At 45.3% G+C, this 13,760-nt stretch overlaps 1 protein-coding gene across 2 annotated transcripts in view; it reads right to left on the reverse strand.

Annotated features, from left to right (window-relative positions):
* Positions 1-11,671, reverse strand: part of DGKD (diacylglycerol kinase delta) — a 113,955-nt gene extending 102,284 nt beyond the window's left edge. For both annotated transcript variants that reach the window (XM_088479210.1, XM_088479209.1), the window contains exon 1: positions 11,490-11,671. In XM_088479210.1, the coding sequence (XP_088335336.1) occupies positions 11,490-11,615 (126 nt within the window). In that variant the 5' untranslated portion in view covers positions 11,616-11,671. The remainder of the gene's footprint in view (positions 1-11,489) is intronic.
* Between the last annotated feature and the right edge of the window lie 2,089 nt (positions 11,672-13,760).

Consider the following 13,760-nt stretch of genomic DNA (forward strand, 5'->3'; position numbering starts at 1 on the left):
GTGTCAGATTAGCAGTTGTGCAGTGAGAGCGGAAGGCAGGTCTCACGCCCTCACAGATCTCACTGGCTGCTAGGAAGCCCCGGCTAGGAAAGAGCTAAAAGGAAGCCCTTACACACTAATGTACATCAGTTTCATCAAGTTTTGTTGAGTATAGCAGTTAAGACCATCCAAAACAAAATGCAATATACTTAATTATCGATGTACAGTACACTTTACCCCATTCATCACAGTTTAAATGCATTTATTCACTATATAAATCCACTATACTAGGTAATAAATGAAGGGGGAACTCCTCAGTATTTAAAGAAATAACAAGCATTTGTTTTACAATGTTATTGCCTACAGTATGAGTATTTACACAGCTTAAACTCTCTTGCTAAGATAAATGGCATATAAAAGTGTAAGAACAAACTGAAACTTGCACTGAAACATACAAGAATTTTGCCTATTGGTATTGACCGTGAATAAGGGGGTGGAATAGGTAGAGAGGGGGGGAATAGGGAAAATGGGGGGAAGGTGATAGGAAAGTGAAAAGGGGAGGGTGGGGAATAAGGAAAGAAGGGAGGAATCGAGAAGACGGAAGAGGGAGATGGGAAGTTTAATCTAGAGGCATAGGGGGGAATTCAGTTAGGTGCGAGTTTGCAAAAGGCGTTCACTTTAAATTCGCACACTTCGTCTTCATGCGCGCACCCGAAAGAAATGCCAATTTGCACTACTCACAGCGAGAATGTGTGAAGTTTATCCAAAAAGCAAACAGGGAAAAGTGCATAAAAATGGTGGGAGACCTTCCTGGACCCAAAAAAAGTGACCACTTTGTTAGCAGAGTCATATAGAAGACTATGGGCCAAATGTAATAGGGTGAGAGATTAGACAATGTGAGAGTTTAGCAGTGAAACTCTCACACTAATACATTGATCGAGCTGTATTTTCTAAATAGGAAACACCTGGATGAGAGTTGAAATCTTCAGAGTTTTTTTAGTCTTTAAAACCTGCACGTTTGTATGTTCTGTGACTTTATTACATTGGCTGAGTTTAAAAATGTGAGAGTTTTCTAACACATTTTCTAAACTCTCACCCTACTACATTTGGCCCTATAAGTGGCCATACGGAAGGTACTATACGCTTTTAAAAGGTGTCAAATTGATGATTTGTTCATTTTTTTTAAAAAAAGGAAAAATGTAAAAGCTGTAGAATTGTGTTTAATTACAAAGGAATAAACAGAAAATGCTAAATAAAAGTAGAAATAAAAAAAAAAAGATGTTTATGGGGTAGTTTGACACTACTTTAAAAAAAAGAAAAAAAAATGATAAATAGCAATTATGTTTCATTGAAATAAATGCTTTCATTGAATTTGGGGGGCATTACTTAGCTAAAAGCTTATTTTGTGGTAATTTGAGGCCATTTCTTTTTTTTTTTTCACCCCAAAAATTACATGTAATTATTGGCCAATAAAGCTTACTGAAAACTTCTGGCTAATTAGTCATTAGGGGGGCGTGAACAAGCAAATTTACTCTGAAAAAGAAATGCGAGCTTGGAATTGAATTGCAAATGTGATTCGCAATGTGAATTTGCCTCGTGGGACCAAACTCGCACCCAGTTGAATTCCCCCCATAGAGAGAAAGGAAGGAAAATAGGAATGTGGAAAGGGCAGAGGATTAGGGAGAGAAGGGAGGAATAGGGAGAGAAGGGAGACAGTGGAGGAAGATTAGAAGGGGAATAAGGGAGGATAGGGCAACAGAGGAGGAATAGGGGAGACAGAAGAGGGCGATAGAGAGAGAGACGAGGAGCAGGGGAAGACAGTGGAGGAAGATTAGAAGTTGAATACGGGAAGATATGGCAACAGAGGAGGAATAGGGGAGACAGAAGAAGGTGATAGAGAGAGAGACGAGGAGCAGGGGAAGACGGTAGCGGAAGATTAGAAGTTGAATACGGTAGGATAGGGCAACAGAGGAGGAATAGGGGAGACAGAAGAGGGTAATAGAGAGCGAGACGAGGAGCAGGGGAAGACGGTAGCGGAAGATTTGAAGTTGAATACGGTAGGATAGGGCAACAGAGGAGGAATAGGGGAGGTAGATGGCAAGGCGAATAGGGGAAAGAAATAGGGATAGAAGGGGATGTAGTCAGTAAGCCGACGGTCTAAATGCCGACTGCCGACTTTCCGACTGGCAAATCCCGGCAAGGTACTAATGACAGGCGTCGAAAACCAGACGCCTGTCATTATACCTACACCGGGATTACGACGCCTGGCATGTCGAACGAAGGTAAGCCAGGCGCGGGCAGCCGCGGGGGTTCAGGGTTGGGTATTAGGGCTCCCGGGGGGACTTAGGGTTAGGCACCCCCACTGGGAGGGTTAGGTTTAGGCTAGGGGAAGGGGGGTTTAGGGTTAGGCACCCCCAGGGGGAGGTTAGGGTTAGGCACTCCCCCGGGAGACTTAGGTTTAGGTTGCGTAGAAGGCGGGGTTACGTTTAGGCTTTTACAGGGGAACTAGGCACTAGGGGGGAGGTTAGATTTAGGTACCCCTAAGGGAGGGTTAGGGGGGAGAATAGGGTTAGTTATACTTACCTTATTAGCGATCGGGATCTTCACCCCTGCCGGGCTTCTGTTGTCGGGATTTGAACCATGCTGCCGGTGGTAATACCTACTACACCCGAAGAAAAGAAGAGGGGAGACAGAAGAGAGTGATCGAGCGAGAGGAGCAGGGGAAGGCAGTGGAGGAAGATGGGAAGGTGAAAGGGGGGGAGGAATAGGGAGAGAAGAAAGGAAAAGGGGAAGGTATGGGACAGAGAAGGGAAGTTGAATGGAACGTGGGAATAGGGTGAGAGGGGAGAAACACGGGGAGAAAGTGAAAGGAGGTGGGAAGGTGAACAGGGTGAGGAATAGGGGGAGAATTTTGGAAAAAGCAATTTGGCAACTACACATTAGGGTGGATTAAAGTGGGCATAGGGTGTGACAAACACAGACAATCATTGCTGTGATAGTGCTTTATTTGTAGGTATGAGAACTGGAAGGAAAATCTCTAGGTTTCTGTGGCCCCGACAGTCTAATTTTGGGTGTGGTATGATATGCCGATAGTCATGTTGACATAAGGATGTCAACATGGTTATAATGCAGACATTGACTAGACAGTGGTGAAAAGTAGATATGTCAGAATGTTGACATATCATCCCTGGTGACCCAGCGGAGACTTACCTGCTGTGGGTGTCTGCAGCGGCTCCTGGGTCCCCGCAGTCATTTGACTGTCACTTCCGAGTCAGACGTCCGATCCTCCTGCGTTCTGGTATTTTTTTGCTAGCCATAAAAGGCCCCTACACACTAGACCAGTGGTTCTCAAACTCGGTCCTCAGGACCCCACACAGTTCACTTTTTCCTGGTCACCCAGAAGGTGCACATGTGTATTTATTACTCAATGACATGTTTTAAAAGATCAACAGGTGGAGCTAATTATTTCACTAGTAATTATGTGAGGAGACCTGCAAAACATGCACTGTTTGGGTTCCTGAGGACCGAGTTTGAGAACCTGTGCACTAGACGATATCTTGACCGATATGGACAATTCCGATGCATCAGAACGACAAATCGTCAAGTGTGTACACACTATGCACGTCCCGTGGCATCGTCCGTCGCATCTTCAGATTTTCTCTACAAGCAGGAAGATCTGACAATCTCGTAACGATTCCCCTGAGATCGTGCAGTGTGTACGCACTACCGAATGACCAGGCGATATGGTTACATTATATAGTTAGTGATCTAACCAGCCAAGATATATTGTTCGGTCGTTTGGTAGACTACACGGTGTGTATGCACTAGATCGTTTGTCGGGGAGTTCAAGAGAATCATTGACGACATTGCAGCATTTGCAAGTCGTCTTTTGACTACATCACCCAGGCTCCACTGTTCTAGCACAGCATCTCAGGCTTAGATGAAGCTGGTTATAAGTAATTTGGCAGTGAGTAAGCAGTTATAACATGGTCAGCTGTATCTCATTGTAATAATGAGAAAATGTTCCAGGGCGGACTTGAAGCACCAACATGATAAATGGCAAAACATACTAATTGCTTGTGCCACAAATATGGTCCTTAAACAAGAACTGTATTATCAGTACATGCACAGATAACAGTACAACAGTGTCACACAATGGCCCAATTACAATGAAATATAATATGCCACGTGTGATATAACATTTAACAGAATCCGGTACTTGTGTACTTTATGGACTCATTGCAGAGAGAACCCAATGAATGTTTTAAATCGGGTGGGGAACCTTTTTTCTGTTAAGGGCCATTTTGATATATATAATAATATTCGAGTGCCTGGTACAGGCCACGCTCTCTCCGTGTGATGTCTCATGGAGGTCACAATCGCGCCGGTGATTACAGCAATGCCTGGAGCATCCTGAGGATTATACGGGGAGCTGTAAGGGCAGCGGTGTGACCCTAGGACGCTCCAGGCGGCACTACTGCATAGAGTCTGGCTGCAGGGTGCTATTTTAGGCACCCTGATAGCCAGATAAGGCTAGCAGAAAAAAGCTCAGAGGGCCAGACCAAATGATTCCGGGGCCTTATACAGCCCCCGAGCCTGAGATTCCCCATCCCAGTTTTAAATGGTACTTTACGTACACAAGTACCGAAAGTTGTCCGCTCGCCACAAGGTTATATTCCCCCTCTATGCCCACTTGGTTGGTAGGGAATGACGCTGGACACTGGGAATGACGTCAGGGTCCTCTCCGTGAAGGGGATTTAGACATTACCATGATTGATAATAATAATAATAATAATAATAATAATAATAATAATGAGTGTAGGACACTTGGGTTCTCTCTGCAATGAGGGCCTGATTCAGAGACGGACGCTCTGAAAGAGCGCTCGCTCTGAATCAGGGCGTTTTTCTTTTATTTTGAAGCGGCCTCCTGGTCGCTCGCATAGCTGTGGGTGACCACCCACAGCTATTGCGAGCGGCCAGGTTGATGGTCGCGATGGTCAAGACCATCGGGCTTGCGACGAGACCCTTGTGGTAGGGTCTCGTGGCCGCAAGCCCCAGAGAGCTTCTGGCTCTAATAGAGCCGAAAGCTCTCCCACTGACATCACTGGTGATGTCAGTGGGGCCGCCCACAAATGGCAGGCGTTCGCTTGGGAACGCCTCCGTTTGTGAAGCCACCCCCTGGCCAGGCCTACCAAACGGGGCGAGCTGTCAATCACCCTTTGGTGCGAGACCCGGAGCGACAGAGCACCCGTCGCTAGCCGGGTTTCGCGCATGCGCACGACGGAGCCCACTCCGTCGTTCGCATGCCCAGTGGACAAACCGACTCGGTTGAGAGAGCTCAGCGCTTGCAACCGGGTCTGAATCAGGCCCAGAGTCCATAAAGTACACAAGTACCCAAAATCCTTCAGACATACAAATATTCCTCTTTCGCTCAGCATCCAGTGCTACAAAATATACACATACATACATACACACAGTAAATTCAGTGCGCAAATCAATCAATGCATAAACACATATAATACTGTGAAAAGTTTTTTAGAATCCAATAAATAAATGGACTTTTGGAACAAAGTAAATCTGTGTCACAGACGCCAGATATAGCACAGGCCATAGGTACCACACAGGCCGGCGTCTTCCTCACGTTGAAAACCCGGATCCAAGCGGGTATTGGTTTATCTGGAATTGAGAGCAAGAAAGAAGGGGCGCCACATAGTGCATGGGAATGGGTATGATATACTGTCGGCCGCATGGCCGGCGGTTCGATTCCCGTCAGCGGCAGCCCGACAGGAGCAGAGTGCGACGCAGCTGAAGCCTGACAGCGCTGGAAATCCCGATCGTGGATAGGTAAGTATCCACTAACCTAACCCACCTAACCCTAACCACCCCCTTCCCCGCTGCCTAAACCTAATTCCCCCGGGGGGGTGCCTAACCCTAACCCTCCCTCCCAATAGCCTAACCCTAAACCTCCCGGGGGGGGGTGCCTAACCCTAATCCGCCCCCCCCCCCCCTCGTGGCTGTCCGATCGTGATGCCGGGCGCCGGTCTCCCGGCGTCGGGGAAATGCGGGCGTCTACATCCAGACAGTCGGGAAGCCGGCTGCCGGTATATAGGCAGTCGGCTTCCCGATTGCTTCCCAGTGCATGAAACTGTAAAACAGATTTTATTTCAGACAGCGGACATAAAACTGTCGATCAGTAATGGAAAGCAACGCCAAACCTCCTGACGAAGTCGATGATGAAACGCATTTAGGCGTGGTTTGGCGTTGCTTTCCATTACTGATCGAATAGCCGACGGAGTCCCCGGAGACGTTCGAGTTGTATTCAGGCTTCTTCATTTTTATTACTGCAGTGGTATCTCACAGCGGATTGTGGTACGCATATTCATTGAACGAGTTTTATGTCAGCTGTCTGAAATAAAATCTGTTTTACAGTTTCATGCACTATGTGGCACCCCTTCTTTCTTGCTCTTAATTCCATATATTATATATATAAAATATGTAGCCAGTAGTGGACGGCACTCCACTGGATTTCTCCAAGAATAGAGACTACAGAATAAGCTGTATAGACCTATGTCTGAAGGATTTTGTTAAATGTTATATCATACGTGGCATATAATATTTAATTTTAATTAGGCCATTGGGTGTATTGCTGGAAGGTGGTGTTAAATGCCAGGCATGCGATGCGCTATATATGTATGATAGTTGCATTTAAAACTGCACTGTGATCTACCACAACAACTTTACTAAAGGCCCTCATACATCTGCCAGCCGTTTCCCGACTGGACCAGAAACACTGAACGGCAGCCATCGATCACCGATCCACCAGGGAATCCATGAAATTCTTCATGATAAAATCCCTGATTTGATGATCACGAGCAAATGTTGGATTTCAACGATGCCCCGACCCCGGCATCTGGGGATCGGGGAATTGGCCCAATACATTGCAGATGTATGGGGGCCTATACTCTGACTCCTTTAGCAGGGTCCTGGTGCTGCTCTGTGCAGCCACATTTCCCGTAGCTCTGATGGGTCCAAGCACGTTTTTTCCTGTATGTATATTAAACAGCTTCCTTCCCTAGTGTAGCGCAGAAGCTGGCTGTGAGTACTAGGACTTGTAGTTACACAGTGAGTAACTGAAGCGGCCTCTGCTTGCAGTTTACATTGGGAGCAACCATGTTGTAGTGCAAGCGGTGCAAATACTGCACATTATTTTTATTTTTTTTGCATGCATGCACACAGAGCAAATACTGGCTTCTTTTGCATGTAACCCACAAATACTGGACATGTACATTTTTACACTGCAATTTAGATTTGAGTTGGGTGGGGTGTGTTCTAACACATTATAAATCTGCCCCACCTGCAGTGCAATATGGGTTTAGCAAGTTGCCAAGTTACTTGCACTTTTTCGCTTTGCTCTCAACTGAGAATCATCCCTCATGCATAATGAAAGTGACTGACGAGTTCTGTGACCATATAAAGGCTCAAAGACACTTACTGTGAACTTTTCCATAGGCAAGGGCTTGTGTGAGGACATCTATAGAAGGGATTATGTTATCCCGAAGACATGAACAGTGATTGGATATCATATACTGAGTGGGATGCTTGACGCATCGCACACGTGATGCGATGCATTCCACCAGTCATCGCATGCATGCCGGGTTTGGTAACGCCGGTATGCATGAAGATCCCCGCAAAGGACCGCTCTGTTGGTAAGAGCGGCCCTTTGCGATGGAGGGACTTCCGGGTCTCTGATCCAGAAGCCCCTCCGGTGTTCTTCTGCGCATGAAGGACGTGCGTGCCGTGGGGGGTGCTGGGAAGGATCCGATTGGATCCCTCTATCAGCACTCTGCTGAGAGACGCCCATAGGCTTCTATGGGGTAACGCCGTCTGGCTTAACCCACATTTTCGGGGTTTGACTGCATTTCTCCCCTTCCTGCATCTCGCCCACTGAGTATCCAACTCATTAATTCTATTAATGCCATCGACTACAGATTATCAGATAATTACTATCAGCATGTTATTAAACCAGGGTTTCCTGACACTTGGTCCTCAAGGCACCCTAACAGTCCAGGTTTTAAGAATATTCATGCTTGTGCACATTTGGTCTAATAAAACTGACTGAGGTACTAAATAATAAGTCACCTGTGCTAAAGCATGGATATCCTGAAACCCTGAACTGTTGGGGTGCCTCAAGCAACGAGTTTGGGAACTATTGAATCATAAACCCTTCTTGTCATATGAATAGGTTTGTCCCATATACCTGTAGCTGACTGCCAGAAGTAAATTTGCATTTGCAGCCCTTGTATCAAGGTGACCTCATAACCCACAAAAGAAATTTGATTGACAGCTTTGGGCTCAAGTGGCCAGGATCCCTCACAATTGCTGGACACCCCTGTAATGTACAAAATCATTCCAAACTAATGCCATGTATACCTTAGTTGGGAACCCGAAACTTCCCCAAGGAGCGCAGGAAGTAATATGATATCACGATGGTGACATCATCAGGAATTTCATCCATTGTAGGGAAGCAAATAATGCTGCAGGGCAGTCCTGTCTCAGGTCTTCCCGGCTTCTCTGCACCGGTATACTCAGAGTAAAGGCTGACATGTACATGCTTCCGTGAGCACCAGGTTACACCGAATCTATCACTAATGTACCACTGCCGGCAATAAGGTAAACCAGAAGCAAGCTGCCCAGTTAAATTCAACATATTAAAAATAAATTAAAATAAACATTTTTAAAAGTAAAATTTACACATAAAATTGTTCGATTCCTACGATCAATAACGGTCATACCTTACATACTTTATACATATTTGGTATCACCATTATCAGGAGAATTAAGGAATCGATTTTTGGGATATATTTCTATTTGTGCTTGCTGGGCAATAGAATATTTAGAAGAAAATTGTTTATTTTTTGTTGCCCATTTTTAACCCATGTGATGCACTTAAAACCATAAAAATTATTTAATTGTGCTCTTGAAAAAAAGCAGTATCTTCCCCCCCAAAAAAATTAAATTATATTAAATTTACCAGTGTACACAAAGTAGTGTAAAATCTGTTTAACAAAGTAGTGTAAAATCTGTTTATCAAACACATAGCAAGACATGTAATCATGGTCTGGCGATAAGGTATGACATATGGCTGGTCATGAAGTGGTTAATGTACAGCATCCCTCTTGGTTCAGCATTACCCCCAGGTGTCATATTCATTTTTGGCTATGAACCGGAGATCTCTCTGACATCCTGAACAATCTATCTGCTAAACTGAGAACTGTCCCATGACTTAACCTGTTACCTTCAGCTGTCTCTCTCTGACCTCAATATTCCTTTCTGCTAACCGCATCATGTGTATCTTGCCAGCTGTCTCTTTATTACAACTCCCTCTGTTGTCGGTCATCAGCCAGTTGGATATCAGACTCATACCTGTTACTTTATGTCAGCCCTATTGTTACTGAACTATTGTACAACTTAGTCTCCTCTCAAATCTCAGACCCTAATGTCTTTTTGAGCTGTCACTCTTCCCTTCCATGACCTGTCGCTTACACCATTTTTTACGTCTAAGGGGCATATACAATTAGTCGCGAAAAGTCCCGGTACTTTTCGCATGGTGCACTTGTCGCCGACATCGCTGGTTTTCAATGCGAAAAAGTATCACGCGCGTTCACGCTTATCCCCGTATTCAATTACAACTCGGCGAAAACGGGATCTGGCTTAACTGTAATATGGGAAAAGTGCTGTCAGATTTGGAGAAATCAGTCTGGCACCCCCTAAAAGATGTACTAACATTGGGGATCACTATAAAAACCCCGAATAGGCCTGCCCGTATTTGGGGTACTTAAATGGTCTCAATAGCTGCTATTTAGCGTCTTTGCAGAAGTGGTGAAAAATAGCATTTTGCAGTTTTTTTCAACAAGATAAGTAGTCCCAGTATATTTGGGGTACCTGCGAATGGGGGCTAGCATATTTTGAAGTTGCTAAAGTGAAGTTTTAAAAATCGTAAAAAATCCACCTGCCGCAAGCACCTGCAAACTCCTGGGGCATACTTGGGGACCCCCCTGGAGTCTATTTTGCTAGTTTTTAAGTTTGTCCCCCAACTTTGGACTTTTTAGCCCCCAAAACGAAAGTACTTTTTTGGGGTAATCTAAGGACTTTTTGAAACTTTTTTTTAAAGCAGTTTTACCTTCGGGGGACTGTCACAAGGGTGCAGGGGGGTTCCCGCAGCTTTGCACCCCAATTCTGCACTTTTTTTTTACACCTATTCATAGGCGAAACTTATCGCAAGTTGCATTGAGTTTCCACACCGGCAAAAAGTCTTTGGAATTGAATACGGAGGAAACTTTTCGCATGGTGAAATGACATCACCAGCGATACTTCTCCGCAGAAACTGACTTATCGCGGCTAACTGAATATGGCCCTAAGTGACATTTATACAATGTTTCTCTTCAATTGCCATCCTGGGATGTCTCTCACATGTTACATGTCACCATACAATACATTCTGTTACACTAGAAATAGGGGTCTCTGCCACTAGGATGTCCTGCAGTAACCTGGTCTCTCTCACTGATGTCACCAATGGATATCTCGCAGATTGTCCTGTCTGTTTTAACTCTCTCACAGTTGTCACTGATGGATGTCTCTCAGCAAGCATCTCTATGAGCTCCCTCATAGATGTCACCCATGGACATCTCAAAGTAACATTGTCTCTCTGAACTCACTAACATGTCACCCATAGATGTCTCAGAGTAATCCTGACTCTCTGAGCTCTCACACAGATGTCACCCATAGACGTCTCGCAATAACTGTCCCCTCTGATCTCTCACAGATGTCACCCATGAATGTCCTGCAGATTACACTGTCTCTCTAAACTCAGATGTCACCCATGGATGTCTCAGATTGCCCATTCTCTCTGAGCTCCCAAAGATGTCACCCATGGATGTCTCGCAGTAACCCTTTCTCTCTCAGCTCTCACAGATGTCACTATAGATATCTCGCAGATTGCCCTGTCTCTCTGAACTCTGCCAGACTTACATGGGTGAAATCTGTGAGATTATGCGGTCTCTGAGCTCTCTTACAGATGTCACCCATGGATGTCTCGCAGATTGCCCTGTCTCTCTGAGCTTTCACAGATGTCACCCATGGATGTCTCACAGTAACCCTGTCTCACTGAGCCCCCATGGATGTCTCACAGTAACCCTCCCTGTCTCTCTGAGCACCCATTGATGTCACCCTTGGGTGTCTCACAGTAACCCTATCTCTCTGAGCTATCACAGATGTCGGTCATGGATTTCTCAGATTGCCCTGTCTCTCTCTGAGCAGTCACAGATGTCACACATTGGTGGTCTCGCAGATTGCCCTGTCTCTATAGCTTGGCCAGTTTTCTCCATGCAGTTCTCTTTCTATGAGCTGCCTGTTCCCTTCCTATGGCCTCCCTACTGCCTGTGTCCCCCTCTCTGTAACCTACATGTCTCTTGCCAGTGGTGCTCTCCCTGCCTGTGCCAGCCGTCTCTCACCTTCCTCCTGATTTGCCCCGATGTAGACACTTTCCTGCGCAATTTCTGTGGCTCGGGCTCCGGCTCACTATCCGATGAATCCTCGGTCGGGGCCCCGGGAGTCATCGCAGCCAGGGAGGCCGCCATCACTACCAAAAGCCGGGGACATGGACACAGGGCCAGCTATAAGGGGACCGGGATCATCTGAGAGACATCGCCATCTGCTGGCCTCTTGGCGCCAGTGACACGGGCGCAGCGCCATCTGGTGATGACATGGTGTGACTGCACCCCCTAGAAGTGCAGCAGCCGCAGGAAGTCACGTTACTTTGCAGCAGACCTCTCTGTAAGAAAGGTCTCAGGTCTTGGATGCCAGTAACGCCATATGTTGCTTCCATACCATACATGCAGAGCAAAAACTATGCATTTTGCTTTATCCAAGTTCCCAGCATTTTTTTAATATATATTTTTATTATGACTCATTAGCACATAAACAAGAGTAACACATACTTAATATATAACATAGCATGCAACATAATATGATAATATATATCATTTTCATTGCAGAAGTTCCCAGCATTTTATAATATATATTCTCGGCAGGCCTTGGAGCAATACAAGTCCTGTCACGTTTTCTGGAGCTGATTATGGAGGGTTTTTGCATTTGAAGACGTACAGATTTTCAAATATTGACTCAGAGGTACCCAAGCTTCGCCATTACAGTCCACATTTTACGGCTATCCATGCTTGAGCACAGGTGACTTAATTAGTACCTCAGTCAATTTGATTTAACCATCTGATCTCAAGCTGATATCCTTAAAACCTGGACTGTAATGGCAGAGTTTGTGAACCTCTGGCCTAGAGAGTAAGAACAGACGGTAACCGCTGCATCTAATGGTGCATACACACAGATATGTCTGATGAACGATTTTTCCAACGATTTGAACGATTTTACAAACGATTTCAGCCTGTACTAAAGTGAATGAAATCGACCAAATCTGACTGCAGACACATCAGATGTCAGATATCGTTATCTGACAAACGGGAACGCGCATCGTTCATCGTTACAGGCTCACATGTCAGATTTTCTGTCAGATATGAACGATTTTTTTAATCGTTATTGTTCAAATCTGAAAGAAAATCTGACCGTGTGTATGCACCATAACATGCACATCAACGTTATATAATTGAGCAATATAAAAGAAAGACATAAATTTACAAATCTTTAATATATAGATTGAAAACTATGAATTACACATGTACTTTATGTGTCAGAGCTAAAAAAAAAGGCAGTCTGGAAATAAATGGGGATAGTCAAATATTTCTGTCCCTACCAGTTACTGAGCCTACCTAACAGCTGTTCTGCTTCCCAGTTCGAGAGCTCTGAATCTCCTTCCAGATCTGGAAAGCTTTGTCCTGAGCAGAATGTAAAGTGGTAAAATGAGAGTTATGGTAAGAACTTACCTTTGTTAACTCTCTTTCTTAGAAGTCCAAGAGACCTTGGGGTGTAGGTGATGGATCTGGAAGCCGGGCACCACCCATTAAAAAGCTTCAGCTCCCAGGATGCACTTGGTCCAGTCTCCCTATTCCCCGCCCCCGAGCCAGAGACACATCAGTTCGTAATAAGCCAAAGGCTGGAGGAGGATAAGAGAGAAGGAAGAATGGTACACTCAAGAATCACATTCTCACAAAGAAGGAGACGAAAAACCGGTGACCAGCAACATAGCTCATATGAAGTCCGATGCGTCAGGGTGGATGCCCTGTGGACCCTATGAACTTCAAAGAAAGAGTTAACAAAAGGTAAGTTATTACCATAACTCTTATTTTCTTCTTCAGTGTCCATAGGCTCCACAGGGAGACCTTGGGGATGTCCCAAAACACTCCTTTTAATGGTGGGGATGCCCCTGCGCTGAGAGAAAAATCCGGTGCCCAAAGGAAGCATCCTGAGGCGCGAAAGTATCAAAAGGCATAGAACCTTAGAAAGGTCTGGACAGAAAACCACGTGGCCACCTTACACAGCTGAACAGCCAAAGCGCCACGGCGAGCTGCCCATGAGAAACCCACAGACTGAGAGGAAGGTGGCTATCCGGAAGCAGAGCAAGTCTTCATTGAAACCATACTTACAGAGAAGAGACATGCACTTTCAACGTGAAATGAGCATTAACAGAATCCGGAACAGGAAGGCCTGCCTGCGTGTAGGCCTGTGAGATAGTAATATGAAGCCATCTAGCCAATGTTTGTTCATTGGCTGGCCATCCTTTTTGTGAAATCCATAGAGTACAAATAAGGAGTCCG

The sequence above is a fragment of the Taudactylus pleione genome, unplaced genomic scaffold, assembly GCF_031769625.1.
Source record: "Taudactylus pleione unplaced genomic scaffold, aTauple2 ptg000229l, whole genome shotgun sequence".
Classification (NCBI taxonomy): Eukaryota; Metazoa; Chordata; class Amphibia; order Anura; family Myobatrachidae; genus Taudactylus; species Taudactylus pleione.